Source organism: Scyliorhinus canicula, chromosome 3 (genome assembly GCF_902713615.1).
Source record: "Scyliorhinus canicula chromosome 3, sScyCan1.1, whole genome shotgun sequence".
Taxonomy (NCBI): domain Eukaryota; kingdom Metazoa; phylum Chordata; class Chondrichthyes; order Carcharhiniformes; family Scyliorhinidae; genus Scyliorhinus; species Scyliorhinus canicula.
In genome coordinates, this window is record NC_052148.1 from 2,767,007 (window position 1) to 2,784,821 (window position 17,815).

At 52.3% G+C, this 17,815-nt stretch overlaps 1 protein-coding gene across 3 annotated transcripts in view; it reads right to left on the bottom strand.

The window, feature by feature from the left end:
* LOC119963786 (disintegrin and metalloproteinase domain-containing protein 12-like) overlaps positions 1-17,815 on the bottom strand; it is a 467,225-nt gene that overhangs the window by 367,049 nt on the left and 82,361 nt on the right. For all 3 annotated transcript variants that reach the window (XM_038793073.1, XM_038793071.1, XM_038793074.1), the window contains exon 6: positions 11,973-12,147. In XM_038793073.1, coding sequence (XP_038649001.1) covers positions 11,973-12,147 — 175 coding nt within the window. The remainder of the gene's footprint in view (positions 1-11,972; positions 12,148-17,815) is intronic.

Sequence of the window (17,815 nt, forward strand, 5' to 3'; positions counted from 1 at the left end):
TGCCAGGCCAAAACGCTGGCTGTAGCGCTTCTGGAAGCTGCACAGCACTCTCCCCCCCTCCCCCAGGCCTCTGCAAACGGCCTGTGTGCCTCTCTCTCTCCCCCAGGGCTGCCCCAGCCGCTCCCGACTCGCGCCCCGCCGGCCGACAAGCGCACCTCCCCGGCCCCTCCAGGCCTCTGCCAGCCTGCCCCGCACGTTTCTCCCCCCCGCCCCCGGGCCCCGGCGCCCGACCGGCTCGCCTCTCCGAGCCCCCCCGGTCCCTGCCTGCCTGCAGCGCGACTCTGCTCCCCCCGCCCCCGGCCCCCCGCACCCGGCCTGCGCGCCTTACCTCCTCCCGCAGCTGATGCATCTAACTGGCCTCATGGAGCCGGCCTGCGCGACCCCACAGCTGCTACACCCGGCCCCCTGGAGCCGGCCTGCGGAGTCCCCACAGCTGCTACACCCGGCTCGCCTCCTGGAGCCGGCCTGCCTTCCTCACCTCATCAGCTCGCAGCGCCGGCAACGCTAGCTCCGCCACCAGCGGCCACGAGGGCTTCATGGGCGCCGCCATCTTGGGGCGCCGACCTCACGTGCGGGTCCTGGGCGCCGCCATCTTAGGGCCCCGACCCCACGTGCGGATACTGGGCGCCGTCATCTTGGGGAACAGACCTCACATATGGATCCTGGTCACCGACTTCCAGGTCTGCCACGCAAGGTCCCTCCAGCATCGACTGGGACGGCGACGACGGATTTTCTCCACGGCTCGCGGCCGTTCAACTCGACCAGTCTCATCCACGCACGCTCGCCAAAACGACTACGCTGATCCACCTCAACGGCCACGAGACGGACTGCCTGCTGGACTCCGGGAGCACGGAAAGCTTCGTTCACCCTGACACGGTAAGACGCTGCGCGCTCCCTGTCCATCCCGTAACACGCATAAATCGGTTTAGCCTCAGGTTCGCACTCCGTCCACATCACCGGGTGCTGCATCGCGGACCTCACGGTCCAAGGGGAGGTTTTAAAAAATTATAAATTCCTTGTCCTCCCTGACCTTTGCGCACCGGCACTCCTAGGACTGGACTTCCAGTGCAACCTGCAGAGCTTGACCTTTCAATTCGGCGGCCCTATACCCCCCTCACTGTCTGCAGCCTCGCGTCCCTCAAAGTGGACCCTCCCTCCCTGTTTGCTAACCTCACCCCCGATTGCAAACCCGTCGCCACACGGAGCAGACGGTACAGCGCCCAGGACCGATCCTTCATCAGGTCCGAGGTCCAGAGGTTGCTGACGGAAGGGGTCATCGAGGCCAGCAACAGTCCCTGGCGAGCCCAAGTGCTGGTGGTCCGGACGGGGGAGAAAAACCGGATGGTCATCGATTATAGCCAAACCATCAATCGATTTACGCAACTGGACGCGTATCCCCTCCCCCGTATTTCTACCATGGTAAACGAGATCGCGACATACAAGGTCTTCTCCACTGTGGACCTTAAGTCCGCTTACCACCAGCTCCCCATCCGCGCGAGTGACCGACTGTACACCGCGTTCGAGGCTGATGGGCGCCTCTACCACTTCCTTAGGGTTCCGTTTGGTGTCACAAATGGGGTCTCGGTCTTCCAACGGGAGATGGACCGAATGGTCGACAAGTACGGATTACGGGCTACCTTCCCGTACCTCGATAACGTCACCATCTGCGGCCACGACCAGCAGGACCATGACGCCAACCTCCGAACATTCCTCCAAACCGCAAAACTCCTTAACCTGACGTACAATAAGGATAAATGCGTGTTCAGCACCGACCGCCTAGCCATCCTCGGCTACGTAGTGCGTAACGGAGTGATAGGCCCCGACCCCGAACGCATGTGCCCCCTGATGGAACTCCCTCTCCCCAATACCCCCAAATCCCTCAAACGCTGCCTGGGGTTGTTCGCATACTACGTCCAATGGGTTCCCAATTACGCTGACAGGGCCTGTCCCCTCATGCAAACCACGACCTTCCCGCCGTCGATGGAGGCCTGTCAGGCCTTTAGCCGCATCAAAGCGGACATCGCAAAGGCCACGATGCGCGCCATCGACGAGGCCCTCCCCTTCCAGGTCGAGAGCGACGCATCAGAAGTAGCTCTGGCGGCCACCCTGAACCAAGCGGGCAGACCCGTGGCCTTCTTCTCCAGAACTCTCCAGGCTTCCGAACACCGCCACCCTTCTGTGGAAAATGAAGCCCAGGCCATAGTCGAAGCTGTGCGACATTGGAGGCACTATTTGGCCGGCAGGAGGTTTACCCTCCTCACAGACCAACGGTCAGTAGCCTTCATGTTTGATAATGCACAAAGGGGCAAGATCAAAAATGACAAGGTTTTACGGTGGCGGATCGAGTTGTCCACGTACAACTACGATATCTTGTATCATCCTGGGAAGCTCAATGAGCCTCCTGATGCCCTGTCCCGCGGTACCTGCGCCAGTGCACAGACAGACCGCCTCCGCTCCCTCCACGCAGACCTCTGCCATCCAGGGGTGACCCGCCTACACCATTTCATTAAGGCCCGCAACCTGCCCTACTCCATCGAGGAAGTCAGGTCAGTAACCCGTGACTGCCACATCTGCGCCGAGTGCAAACCGCACTTCTACCGGCCCGAGCACGCACACCTGATCAAAGCATCCCGCTCCTTTGAACGTCTTAGCATTGACTTCAAAGGGCCCCTTCCCTCTAACAACCGCACCATTTACTTCCTGGCGGTTATCGACGAACACTCCCGCTTCCCCTTCGCCATTCCCTGTCCCGACATGACCACATCGACCGTCATTAAGGCCCTACTCTCCATCTTCTCACTGTTCGGCTACCCCGCGTACATACACAGCGATCGGGGGTCCTCATTTATGAGCGACGAGCTGCGTCAATTCCTGCTCGACAGGGGCATCGCCTCTAGAAGGACGACCAGCTATAACCCTCGGGGTAACGGACAGGTCGAGCGGGAGAATGGTACCATCTGGAAGACCATACTACTGGCCCTCTGGTCCAGAGATCTCCCTATTTCCCGATGGCAAGAGGTGATCCCCGATGCCCTGCACTCTATCCGCTCATTCCTCTGTACTGCAACTAATCAGACACCTCATGAGCGTCTTCTTGTTTTCCCCAGGAAGTCGTCCTCCGGATCCCCCCTCCCGACGTGGCTGGCCGCCCCCGGACCCATCTTGCTCCGGAAGCATGTGCGGGTGCACAAGTCCGACCCGTTAGTGGAGCATGTCCAGTTACTCCACGCTAACCCGCAGTACGTGTATGTGGAGTACCCCGACGGTCGGCAGGACACGCTCTCCCTCCGGGACCTGGCACCCGCCGGCGTGCAGCCCCCCCCCCCCCCCCACCACAGACCCCCCCTCCCCTTTTTCACCCCAGCACCCCACTCAGCTTCCCCATCCCTCATCCATGGCGTCTCCACGGCCAGCTCAGGTGACGGAGACTACTCGAAGTCTATCGCTCCCGGACTCCAGGACATCAGCAGGACCATCAGCCGATCCGATGACAACTCCTCCACTGCGGCGCTCGGCCAGGATGTCAAGGACCACCAAAAGACTGATCGAATCCTTCTAGAGTTCTACAGCCCCATGGACTTTCTTTTTGTAAATATCGTTATGTCTGGGCCAGTGGGAAGCCCCCAAATTCGATAAGGGTACGGAGAGAAAATTATTCTCCCGACGGCTACTCATATCACCAGTTCTCCCCCCCCCCCCCACCCCACCCTGGGTCTCGTTCACACCCCCCCCCCCCTTCTCCGTAAGGGGTGAATGTGGTGATATGATCTGCATACTCGTCTGCCATTGGGCCAGAACGTCGGCTTACCATTGGCCCTGGTCGGTCATGTGCCTCTCGACCGAATGGCCGAGAGGCTGAGTTAACCACGCCTCTATTAACGAGGTATAAATGCTCAGACGCCTGACGATCGTCCCTTTCCACTGTAGACGATCGCAGAGCTGTGTTCTAGTCAATTAAAGCCAGACTTTGGTAAATCACTCGCCTCGCGTACAATCGATGGTACATCAGCCACTAAATCATAGTCATTCACGATGATTTGCGCCATCAACTCATTTACCTTATTCGGAATACTACGAGCATTCAGGTAAAGTACACTTCTGTTGGCTTTTATACCTCTATTTTGAACCTTAACACCTCGATCAGTAACCTTTCGTAAGTTATTTTTCCTCTGAACTTTTCTCCAAATTTTCCTCATCTTTGAACCCATATCTTCATGTAACAACCTGCCGTGTCGCTTACCAATTATGTTTTTACTTCCCGTTTTGTTCCTTTTAGTATTACTGGGCTCATTCACTGAACTCCCCTCAGTCACTGTACCTTGTACTGTCGCCCTTTTTGATTTTTGACTATGGCCCCTCTGCCTTACACTTTTCCCCTTACTGCCTTTTGTTTCTGTCCCTGTTTTACTACCTTCCGGCGTCCTGCATCGGCTCCCATCCCCCTGCCACATTAGTTTAAACCCTCCCCAACAGCTCTAGCAAATAACCCCCCCTAGGACATCAGTTCCAGTCCTGCCCAGGTGTAACCCGTCCAGTTTGTATCATCTGATGGGCTCTGCATCTGGGCCCTTGCACTGAGTGGCGACCTGATCGAGGTGGACAAGATTATGAGGGGCATGGTCAGGGTGGATAGGGAGCAGCTATTCCCCTTAGTTGAAAATGAAATGAAAATCGCTTATTGTCACAAGTGAATATAATCTTCAAATGAAGTTACTGTGTAAAGCCCCTATTCACCACATTCCGGCGCCTGTGTGGGGAGGCTGGTATGGGAATTGAACCCGCGCTGCTGGCCTGCCTTGGTCTGCTTTAACAGCCAGCCATTTAGCCCTGTGCTAAACCAGCCCCATTAGGGCTGGTTATACAATCAACACTCGAACACCTTGACAACAATGACACCTACATCAGACTGCTGTTAACAGACTACAGCTCCGCCTTCAACACCATTATCCCGACAAGACTAATAACCAAACTCTGCAATCTTGGACTTGGCCCCTCCCTGTGCAGCTGGATCCTCGACTTCCTCACCAACAGACTGAAAAATAAGAAGGGTGAGATCACTTTGATAGGACTGTAGTACAGGCCCACAAATAGTGGTATACTGAGGAGCAAATATGGAAGGAGATTACAGAAAGCTGCCTGAAAAATAGGGTGGTGATAGTTGGGGATTTTAACTTTCCCAACATTAACAGCCATAGCACTGGGGGTTTGGATGGAGAGAAATTTGTCGAGTGTATTCAGCAAGAATTCCTCATTCAATATGTGGATGACCCGACCAGAGAGGGGGCAAAACCTGACCTCCTCTTGGGGAATAAGGAAGGCCAGGTGACGGAAATGTTAGTGAGGGGTCACTTTGGGACCAGTGACCATAATTCCATTAGTTTTAAGATAGCTACGGAGAATGATAGTTCTGGCCCAAAAGTTAACATTCTAAATTGGGGCATAGTCAATTTGAGGGTATTAGGTGGGAATTTTCAAAAGTTGATTGGGGAGCCTGTTTACAGGCAAAGGGACAGCTGGTAAGTGGGAGGCTTCCAAAAAGGTGTTAACCAGGGTTCAGTGTGAACACATTCCTCTCAGAGTGAAGGGTAAGGCTGGGAGAAGGGGGGAACCCTGGATGACTAGGGATATTGAGGCCATGGTCAAAAGGAAGAAGGAGGCATATGACATGCAGAGGCAGCTGGGATCAAGTGGATCCATTGGAAGAGTATCGGGCTTGTCGGAGTAGAGTTAAGAGTGAAATCAGGAGGGCAAAAGGGGCGTTTGAGATTGTCTTGGCAGATAAGGCAAAGGAAAATCCAAAGAGCTTTTACAGATACATAAAGGGTAAAAGAGTGACAACGGGGAATGGTAGGGCCTCTTAAGGATAAACAAGGTCATCTATGTGCAGATCCACAAGGTATGGGAGAGGTCCTAAATGAATATTTTTCGTCAGTATTTACTGTTGAGAAAGGCACAAATGTTCGGGAAATTGGGGAAATAAAAAGTGATGTCTTGAGGAGTTTACATATTACAGAGAAGGGGGTGCTGGAGGTATTAAAGCGCATCAAGATAGATAAATCCCCAGGACCTGATGAAATGTATCCCAGGACATTGTGGGAGGCTAGGGAGGAAATTGCCGGCCCCCTAGCTGGGATATTTGAATCATCGACAGCCACAGGAGAGGTGCCTGAGGATTGGAGGGTAGCAAATGTTGTGCCCTTGTTTGGGAAAGGCTGCAGGGATAAGTCTGGGAAGCACAGACCGGTTAGCCTTACTCTGTACTGGGTAAATTGTTGGAAGGTATTCTGAGGGACAGGACCTACAGGCATTTAGACAGACAAGGCCTAATTAGGGAAAGTCAGCATTGCTTTGTAGGGGGAAAGTCATGTCTCACCAATTTGATTGAGTTTTTTGAAGGGGTAACCAAGAAGGTAGATGAGGGAAGTGCAGTCGATGTTGTCTACATAGACTTTAGCAAGGCCTTTGACAAGGTACCGCATGGCAGGTTGTTGCAAAAGGTTAAATCTCACGACATCCAGGGTGAGGTAGCCAATTGGATATAAAATTGGCTTCACGACCAAATCCAAAAGGTGGTTGTGGAGGATTGTTTTTCAAACTGGAGGCCTGTGACCTCCACTATTATTTGTTATATATATTAATGATAGGGCAGCACGGTGCTGCAGTGGTTAGCAGTGCTGCCTGCAACACTGAGGACCCAGGATCGATCCCGGCCCCAGGTGTCTGTGTGGAGTTTGCACATTCTCCCCTTGGGTTTCAACCCCACAACCCAAACATGTGTTGGTTCGGTGGATTGGCCACGCTAAATTGCCCCTTAATTGGAAAAAAAAATTATTGGGCAGCGCGGTAACACGAGTGGATAGCACTGTGGCTTCACAGCGCCAGGGTCCCAGGTTTGATTCCCCGCAGGGTCACTGTCTGTGCGGAGTCTACACGTTCTCCCAGTGTGTGCGTGGGTTTCCTCCGAGTGCTCCAGTTTCCTCCCACAGTCCAAAGACGTGCAGGTTAGGTAGATTGCCCTTAGTGACCAAAAAAGGATAGGAGGGATTATTGGATTACGGGGATAGGGTGGAAGTGAGGCCTTAAGTGGGTCGGTGCAGACTCGATGGGCCGAATAGCCTCGTTCTGCACTTTATGTTCTATGTGCTATGATTTGGATGAGAATGTAGGAGGCATGGTTAACAAGTTTGCAGATAACACCAAGATTGGTGGCACAGTGGATCATGAAGAAGGCAGCACGGTAGCACAGTGGTTAGCACAGTTGCTTCACAGCTCCAGGGTCCCAGGTTCGATTCCCGGCCTGGGTCACTGACTGTGTGGCATCAGTACGTTCTTCCCGTGTGTGCGTGGGTTTCCTCCGGGTGCTTCGGTTTCCTCCCACAGTCCAAAAATGTGCAGGTTACGTGGATTGGCCGTACTAAATTACCGTTAGTGCCAAAAAGGTTAGGTATGGTTACTGGGTTACGGGAATAAAGAGGATAGGATGGAGGCGTGGGGCTTAACTAGGGTTCTCTTTCCAAGGGCTGGTGCAGACTCGATGGGCTGAATGGCCTCCTTCTGCACTGTAAATTCGGTGATTCTATGATTCTATAATATAAGATTGCAACAGGATCTTGACCAATTGGGCCAGTGGGTCGATGAATGGCAGATGGAGTCTAATTTGGATAAATGTGAGGTGATGCATTTTAGGCGATCAAATCAGGGCCGGACTGACTCAGTTAATGGTAGGGAGTTGGGGACAGTTACAGAACAAAGAGATCTCGGAATACAGGTTCATAGCTCCTTGAAGGTGGAATCGCAGGTGGACAGGGTGGTGAAGAAGGCATTCAGCATGCTGGGTTTTATTGGTCAGAATATTGAATACAGGAGTTGGGACGTCTTGTTGAAGTTGTACAAGACATTGGTCAGACCACACATGGAATACTGTGTTCAGCTCTGGTCAGCCTATTATAGGAAGGATATTGTTAAACTAGAAAGAATGCAGAAGAGATTTACGAGGCTGCTACCAGGACTTGATGGTCTGAGCTATAAGGAGAGGCTGGATAGGCTGGGACTTTTTTCCCTGGAGCGTAGGAGGCTGAGGGATGATCTCATAGAGGTCGATAAAATAATGAGGAGTATAGATAAGGTAGATAGTCAACATCTTTTCCCAAAGGTAGAGGAGTTCAGAACTAGAGGGCACAGGTTTAAAGTGAGAGGGGAGAGATGCAAAAGAGACCAGAGGGGAAATTTCTTCACACAGAGGGTGGTGAGGGTTTGGAACGGGCTGCCAGAGGCAGTGGTAGAGGCGGGTACAATTTTTTTCTTTAAAAAAGTTACAGTTACATGGGCAGGGTGGGTATGAAAATCGCTTATTGTCACGAGTAGGCTTCAATGAAGTTACTGTGAAAAGCCCCTAGTCGCCACATTCCGGCACCTGTCCGGGGAGGCTGGTAAGGGAATCAAACTGTGCTGCTGGCCTGCTTGGTCTGCTTTAAAAGCCAGCGATTTAGCCCAGTGAGCTAAACCAGCCCCTAATGGAGGGATATGGAGGGATATAGGCCAAATGCAGGCAAGTGGGACTAGCTTAGTGATAGAAATTGGGCGGCATGGACAAGCTGGGCCAAAGGGCCTGTTTCCATGCTGTAAACATCGAGGACTCTGTGACTCAATGAGAATACAAAAGGGAGATAGAGAACCGAGTGGAGTGGTTTAACGACAACAATCTCTCCCTCAATGCCAGCAAAACTAAAGAGCTGGTCATCGACTTCAGGAAGCAAAGTACTGTACACACCCCTGTCAGCATCAACGGGGCCGAGGTGGAGATGGTTAGCAGTTTCAAATTCCTAGGAGTGCACATCTCCAAAAATCTGTCTTGGTCCAGCTGTGTTGATGCTACAAACAAGAAAGCACAACAGAGCCTATACTGCCCCAGGAAACTAAGGAGATTCGGCATGTCCACTTTAACCCTGACCAACTTTTACAGATGCACCATAGAAACCATCCTATCTGGCTGCATCACAGCCTGGTATGGCAACTGCTCGGCCCAGGACCGTAAGAAACTTCAGAGAGTCGTGAATACTGCCCAGTCCATCACACGAACCTGCCTCCCATCCATTGACTCCATCTACACCTCCCTCTGCCTGGGGAAAGCGGGAAGCATAATCAAAGATCCCTCCCACCCGGCTTACTCACTCTTCCAACTTCTTCCATCGGGCAGGAGATACAGAAGTCTGAGAACACGCACAGACTCAAAAACAGCTTCTTCCCCGCTGTTACCAGACTCCTAAATGACCCACTTATGGACTGACCTGATCTCTTCGCAGATATTCTCGACTCTGTAGTACCATAGTCCTGTACGCTTCATCCAATGTCTGTGCCTATGTATTTACATTGTCATTTATTTTTGCCCTATATATATATATATATGTTCTTTTCATGAACGGAACGGTCTGTCTGAACGCAGGACAATAATTTTCACAGTACACATGACAATAAACCAAACCAATTTCAAAAAACAAAAAGAAATGTGCAATTGTTCAATGGTCACCTGGGAGGTGATCGTCGCCATCTTGTGAATCTCCAGCCACTTGGAGTGGGCATCCACTCGTGAGGCAAAGGCTATCATGTTCTTTCAGCTGGCCAAAATAAATGATGAACTGGAGAACATCTAGTTTAAAGAATTTATTATGTATGTCTTTGGCCATTTATTTATCGTCACTGATCACAAGCCATTGCTGGGCCTCTTCTGTGAAGACAAAGTGGTCCCACCAATTGCTTCAGCAAGGATTCAGCGCTAACCCATGTTAATGGCCGTTTACGAATAACGTTTGGAGCATCGTCCAGGGATCCAGATTGTGCATGCTGATACTTTGTGTCATCTTCCTCAATAGACTGCATTCAGAAGCCCTCCGATAGTGGATGAAGTGGTCGCAGTCCTGAATTTTATAGACTCCTTGCGCATCGCTCCATTGTGTATTCGTGGCTCGATGAAAACAGACCCCATACTTGCCAAGGTGCGGCATCTGATGGTATACGATGGCCAGCATTGACAGTTACCAGGGGAGTTGAAAGCTTTCTCCTCAAAGTTCACAAAGCTGTGTGTGGAAGATGGAACACTCGTGTGGGAAACAAAGATTGTTGTTCTGCCAAAGGGCCAGGCAATCGTGTTGAAGGACCTTTACAATGAACAACCCGGAGTGTCTAAAATGAAGATGCTGGTGAAGAGTTATATTTGGTGGCTGGGTTTGCTCGTGGATGTCGAGATGTTGGCCCAACAGTGGTCCATCTGTCAAGAGCACCGGAAGCTAGCCACGGTGGCTCCTTAACCCTTGGGAGTGGCCGGGGCGCCCTTGGGCTGGTATATATTCCAATGTCACTGGTCCATTCAAACCAGCGGGTTTGATTTTTCCCGCCCTGATGTAGGTTCACAAGGTGGTGACGATCACCTCCTGGGTGACCATTGAACGATTGGGCATTCTTTATGAAGGGTCAAAATGCATCAACAGCCCCAAAGATGTGAAGTGCCATTTTCTCGTCTTCAATGCCTCATCCTGGGCCTTGCTCCAATCCCAGGGCTGGAGCTTCATGAGTAGCAAATAAAGTGGGGGACCAGGAAGGTTGCCAAATTCAGAATGAATCTGCCATTCATTGACCGAACCAAGAATAGAGCGAAGCTCTGTGGCGTCTCACGAGGCGGAGGCCATTTTGATGGCTTTCCTTTTCACAGCGACGGGGTGCAGGCTGACTCGCTCTCCCCGACACTCCAAACAGATGACTTATTTTGTGTGAAACTCGCATTTTGAGTGACGCAGACGGACCCGATACTCTGACAAATACTTCAACACCGCCTTGAGGTTCTGCAAATGTTCCTGGTCCGTGGTCCCTGTGACTCACATGTTGTTTAAGTCAACAGCAATGCGCGGGAATCTGTGCCGGATGTTCTCCACGATGAGCTGGAAGACAATGCACACCGAGGATATTCCGAATGGCGAATGGGAGTCGGGTATACTCACAGAATCACAGAATACTGCAGTGCAGAAGAAACCCTTTGGCCCATCGAGTCTGCACCGATGCATGAAAGACACCTGACCTGCCCACCTAATCCTATTTGCCAGCACTTCGCCCACATCCTCGAATGTTATGGTGTGCCAAGTGCTCATCCAGGTACTTAAGTATGTGAGGCAACCCGCCTCTACCACCCTCCCAGGCAGTACATTCCATAACATCATCACCCTCATATTCCAACTAAATCTCCCGCCTCTCAGATTGAACTTCATAACTGACCCTTCAACTCAGGGGAACAGTTACTCCCTATCCACCCTGTCCATACCCCTCATAATCTTGTACACCTCAATCAGGTCACCCCTCAGTCTTCTCTGCTCCAGCTAAAGCAACCCAAGCCTATCCAAACTCTCTTCATCACTGAAATGTTCCATCCCAGACAACATCCTGGTGAATCTCCTCTGTACTCCCCACAGTGCAATCACATCCTTCCTATAATGTGGTGACCAGAACTGCACCCAGTACTCCAGCTGTGGCCTCACCAAAGTTCTATAGTACTCCCTACTTCTGCCTCGATTGATACATTTTTCCAATAATTGAGGGTCTGGAATGAGAGGAAAAATTAAATTGAAGAGATTTAAATCTTCTTCATCTGGGAATCGCTTTCAGAGTTAGTCATTGAGGTAAAATCTATGCCAACATTTGTGTTGAGATGTTCTGGCCCTGCCACAGTGGATCTGCTGCACCATTCAAATCCTTATTGATGGGACAGGAAGATACTGGCAGTGATAGGGGTTGGAAGATCCCATTCTTGGTATAAACTGGAAATGGGGATGAGGGAACAGGAATTGGGACCATGTTGGATAAATGTGTTTTGCACAAGTGGAGAGCAAACCCCAACACCGATTGATCAGACTAAATGTTGGGTTATAATTTCTACAAATAAAAGATTTGTTGTTCTTAGTTAGTTAGCTGCTGTGCTCTTTACTCACCCTCTGTGAACGCTGAAGGTGATTAGTCAGGGTTAACTCAGGGAAGGTGCTTTTGACTCCACAACCTCTCGATGCTTGGGGAAGATCTTCAGGTCTGTAGAGCAAATGGCGGCCGTGTTTATCCCCTGCAAGGTGTTCAATGATGTAACTTCTATTGCTGAAAACAATCAGAGCACTGCAGGAGAAAGAGTAAAAACACAAAAGAAAAAAGCATTTCAATAACCCTCAATTTGCTGAATAAGAAGTCAGTCTCTAGTTACAGAATATTATTTGAATGACTATAAATTGAAAGAGGGGAATATGCAACGAGACCTGGATGTCCGTGTGCACCAGTCGCTGAAGGTAAGCATGCAGGGGCAGCAGGCGGTAAAGGCGGCTAATGGTATGTTGGCCTTCATTGCGAGAAGATTAGAGTGCAGGAGCAGGGATCAGTGCTGCAATTATACAGGGCCTTGGTGAGGCCACACTTGGAGTATTGTCTGCAGTTTTAGTCTCCTTATCTCAGGAAGGATGTTCAGCGAAGGTTTACCAGGTTGATTGCTGGGATTGCGGGACTGTCATACGAGGAGTGATTGAGTCAGTTAGGATTGCATTTGCTGGAGTTCGGAAGAATGATGGGGGGTCTCACAGAAAACCTATAAAATTCGAACAGGACGAGACAGGCTAGATGCAGGAAGGATGTTCCCAATGGTGGGTGTGTCCAGAACCAGGGACACAGTCTGAGGATACGGGATAGGCAATTTAGGACAGAGATGAGGAAAAATCTCATCACCCAGATCGTGGTCAGCCTGTGGAATTTGTACGGTACTGAAAAATCCTTATCTGTTTTCTAACGAAAGACAAAATGCTGGACAATCTTATCAGTTTTGTGTTCCGTTTTAAATCTCTGTTCCTGTAACCCTGCAGTTTTTGTTTTAACCTGCAGACAATGATCTATTTGGGCAAACTGAACACACCCATGGTCTAATGTTCTGGCCAAGGTCTTCCTTCGATGCTCTGTGGCACAGCCCATGATGTCATTTTGATAGACTTGGAAAGAAGCCAATCAATGTGTCTGAAAGTCTGGGACATCTCCTGCTCTTGCATTCGATTGGTGGAGCATTTTCAGAAAATTCTTGAACAGAAGGCAGTATCCATTTTGTCTCAGTTCTGTGAAATCATAGCAAGCAGCATGTAGCCAGTCTAGTGTCCCTCAATCAGCTCCCAGTCTCGGCTCCCTCAATCAGCTCCCAGTCTAGGCTGCCTCAATCAGCTCCCAGTCTAGGCTGCCTCAATCAGCTCCCAGTCTATTGTCCCTCAATCAGCTCCCAGTCTAGGCTCCCTCAATCAGCTCCCAGTCTAGGCTGCCTCAATCAGCTCCCAGTCTAGGCTGCCTCAATCAGCTCCCAGTCTATTGTCCCTCAATCAGCTCCCAGTCTAGTGTCCCTCAATCAGCTCCCAGTCTCGGCTCCCTCAATCAGCTCCCAGTCTAGGCTCCCTCAATCAGCTCCCAGTCTATTGTCCCTCAATCAGCTCCCAGTCTAGTGTCCCTCAATCAGCTCCCAGTCTCGGCTCCCTCAATCAGCTCCCAGTCTAGGCTCCCTCAATCAGCTCCCAGTCTAGGCTCCCTCAATCAGCTCCTAGTCTAGGCTCCCTCAATCAGCTCCCAGTCTAGGCTCCCTCAATCAGCTCCCAGTCTAGGCTCCCTCAATCAGCTCCCAGTCTAGTGTCCCTCAATCAGCTCCCAGTCTAGGCCTCAATCAGCTCCCAGTCTAGGCTCCCTCAATCAGCTCCCAGTCTAGGCTCCCTCAATCAGCTCCCAGTCTAGGCTCCCTCAATCAGCTCCCAGTCTAGGCTCCCTCAATCAGCTCCCAGTCTAGGCTCCCTCAATCAGCTCCCAGTCTAGTGTCCCTCAATCAGCTCCCAGTCTAGGCCTCACTCAGCTCCCAGTCTAGGCTCCCTCAATCAGCTCCCAGTCTAGGCTCCCTCAATCAGCTCCCAGTCTAGGCTCCCTCAATCAGGTCCCAGTCTAGGCTCCCTCAATCAGCTCCCAGTCTAGGCTCCCTCAATCAGCTCCCAGTCTAGTGTCCCTCAATCAGCTCCCAGTCTAGGCTCCCTCAATCAGCTCCCAGTCTAGGCTCCCTCAATCAGCTCCCAGTCTAGTGTCCCTCAATCAGCTCCCAGTCTAGGCTCCCTCAATCAGCTCCCAGTCTAGGCTCCCTCAATCAGCTCCCAGTCTAGGCTCCCTCAATCAGCTCCCAGTCTCGGCTCCCTCAATCAGCTCCCAGTCTAGTGTCCCTCAGTCAGCTCCCAGTCTAGGCTCCCTCAATCAGCTCCCAGTCTAGTGTCCCTCAATCAGCTCCCAGTCTAGGCCTCAATCAGCTCCCAGTCTAGGCTCCCTCAATCAGCTCCCAGTCTAGGCTCACTCAATCAGCTCCCAGTCTAGGCTCCCTCAATCAGCTCCCAGTCTAGTGTCCCTCAATCAGCTCCCAGTCTAGGCTGCCTCAATCAGCTCCCAGTCTAGTGTCCCTCAATCAGCTCCCAGTCTAGTGTCCCTCAATCAGCTCCCAGTCTCGGCTCCCTCAATCAGCTCCCAGTCTAGGCTCCCTCAATCAGCTCCCAGTCTAGTGTCCCTCAATCAGCTCTCAGTCTAGGCTCCCTCAATCAGCTCCCAGTCTAGGCTCCCTCAATCAGCTCCCAGTCTAGTGTCCCTCAATCAGCTCTCAGTCTAGGCTCCCTCAATCAGCTCCCAGTCTAGGCTCCCTCAATCAGCTCCCAGTCTAGGCTCCCTCAATCAGCTCCCAGTCTAGGCCTCAATCAGCTCCCAGTCTAGGCTCCCTCAATCAGCTCCCAGTCTAGGCTCCCTCAATCAGCTCCCAGTCTAGTGTCCCTCAATCAGCTCTCAGTCTAGGCTCCCTCAATCAGCTCCCAGTCTAGGTTCCCTCAATCAGCTCCCAGTCTAGTGTCCCTCAATCAGCTCCCAGTCTAGTGACCCTCAATCAGCTCCCAGTCTAGTGTCCCTCAATCAGCTCCCAGTCTAGTGTCCCTCAATCAGCCCCCAGTCTAGTGTCCCTCAATCAGCTCCCAGTCTTGGCTCCCTCAATCAGCTCTCAGTCTAGGCTCCCTCAATCAGGTCCCAGTCTAGGCTCCCTCAATCAGCTCTCAGTCTAGGCTCCCTCATTCAGCTCCCAGTCTAGTGTCCCTCAATCAGCTCTCAGTCTAGGCTCCCTCAATCAGCTCCCAGTCTAGGCTCCCTCAATCAGCTCCCAGTCTAGGCTCCCTCAATCAGGTCCCAGTCTAGGCTCCCTCAATCAGCTCCCAGTCTAGGCTCCCTCAATCAGCTCCCAGTCTAGGTTCCCTCAATCAGCTCCCAGTCTAGTGTCCCTCAATCAGCTCCCAGTCTAGGCCTCAATCAGCTCCCAGTCTAGGCTCCCTCAATCAGCTCCCAGTCTAGGCTCCCTCAATCAGCTCCCAGTCTAGGCTCCCTCAATCAGCTCACAGTCTAGTGTCCCTCAATCAGCTCCCAGTCTAGTGTCCCTCAATCAGCTCCCAGTCTGGGCTCCCTCAATCAGCTCCCAGTCTAGTGTCCCTCAATCAGCTCCCAGTCTAGGCTCCCTCAATCAGCTCCCAGTCTAGGCCTCAATCAGCTCCCAGTCTAGGCTCCCTCAATCAGCTCCCAGTCTAGTGTCCCTCAATCAGCTCTCAGTCTGGGCTCCCTCAATCAGCTCCCAGTCTGGGCTCCCTCAATCAGCTCCCAGTCTAGTGTCCCTCAATCAGCTCCCAGTCTAGTGACCCTCAATCAGCTCCCAGTCTAGTGTCCCTCAATCAGCCCCCAGTCTAGTGTCCCTCAATCAGCTCCCAGTCTAGGCTCCCTCAATCAGCCCCCAGTCTAGGCTCCCTCAATCAGCTCCCAGTCTAGTGTCCCTCAATCAGCTCCCAGTCTAGGCTCCCTCAATCAGCTCCCAGTCTAGGCCTCAATCAGCTCCCAGTCTAGGCTCCCTCAATCAGCTCCCAGTCTGGGCTCCCTCAATCAGCTCCCAGTCTAGGCTCCCTCAATCAGCTCCCAGTCTAGGCTCCCTCAATCAGCTCCCAGTCTAGGCTCCCTCAATCAGCTCCCAGTCTAGGCTCCCTCAATCAGCTCCCAGTCTAGGCTCCCTCAATCAGCTCCCAGTCTAGTGTCCCTCAATCAGCTCCCAGTCTAGGCTCCCTCAATCAGCTCCCAGTCTAGGCTCCCTCAATCAGCTCCCAGTCTAGTGTCCCTCAATCAGCTCCCAGTCTAGGCTCCCTCAATCAGCTCCCAGTCTAGTGTCCCTCAATCAGCTCCCAGTCTAGGCTCCCTCAATCAGCTCCCAGTCTAGGCTGCCTCAATCAGCTCCCAGTCTAGGCTCCCTCAATCAGCTCCCAGTCTAGCGTCCCTCAATCAGCTCCCAGTCTAGGCTGCCTCAATCAGCTCCCAGTCTAGGCTCCCTCAATCAGCTCCCAGTCTAGTGTCCCTCAATCAGCACCCAGTCTAGGCCTCAATCAGCTCCCAGTCTAGGCTCCCTCAATCAGCTCCCAGTCTAGGCTCCCTCAATCAGCTCCCAGTCTAGGCTCCCTCAATCAGCTCCCAGTCTCGTGTCCCTCCATCAGCTCCCAGTCGAGGCTCCCTCAATCAGATCCCAGTCTAGGCTGCCTCAATCAGCTCCCAGTCTAGGCTCCCTCAATCAGCTCCCAGTCTAGGCTCCTTCAATCAGCTCCCAGTCTAGGCTCCCTCAATCAGCTCCCAGTCTAGGCTCCCTCAATCAGCTCCCAGTCTAGTGTCCCTCAATCAGCTCCCAGTCTAGTGTCCTTCAATCAGCTCCCAGTCTCGGCTCCCTCAATCAGCTCCCAGTCTAGGCTCCCTCAGTCAGCTCCCAGTCTAGTGTCCCTCAATCAGCTCCCAGTCTAGTGTCCCTCAATCAGCTCTCAGTCTAGGCTCCCTCAATCAGCTCCCAGTCTAGGCTCCCTCAATCAGCTCCCAGTCTAGTGTCCCTCAATCAGCTCCCAGTCTATTGTCCCTCAATCAGCTCCCAGTCTAGTGTCCCTCAATCAGCTCCCAGTCTAGTGTCCCTCAATCAGCTCCCAGTCTAGTGTCCCTCAATCAGCTCCCAGTCTAGTGTCCCTCAATCAGCTCCCAGTCTCGTGTCCCTCAATCAGCTCCCAGTCTAGAGTCCCTCAATCAGCTCCCAGTCTAGGCTCCCTCAATCAGCTCCCAGTCTAGTGTCCCTCAATCAGCTCCCAGTCTAGTGACCCTCAATCAGCTCCCAGTCTAGTGTCCCTCAATCAGCCCCCAGTCTAGTGTCCCTCAATCAGCTCCCAGTCTAGGCTCCCTCAATCAGCTCCCAGTCCAGGCTCCCTCAATCAGCTCCCAGTCTAGTGTCCCTCAATCAACTCTCAGTCTAGGCTCCCTCAATCAGCTCCCAGTCGAGGCTCCCTCAATCAGCTCCCAGTCTAGTGTCCCTCAATCAGCTCCCAGTCGAGTGTCCCTCAATCAGCTCCCAGTCTAGTGTCCCTCAATCAGCTCTCAGTCTAGGCCTCAATCAGCTCCCAGTCTAGGTTCCCTCAATCAGCTCCCAGTCTAGTGTCCCTCAATCAGCTCCCAGTCTAGGCTCCCTCAATCAGCTCCCAGTCTAGGCTCCCTCAATCAGCTCCCAGTCTAGGCTCCCTCAATCAGCTCCCAGTCTAGGCTCCCTCAATCAGCTCCCAGTCTAGTGTCCCTCAATCAGCTCCCAGTCTAGTGTCCCTGAATCAGCTCCCAGTCTGGGCCTCAATCAGCTCCCAGTCTAGGCTCCCTCAATCAGCTCTCAGTCTGGGCTCCCTCAATCAGCTCCCAGTCTAGTGTCCCT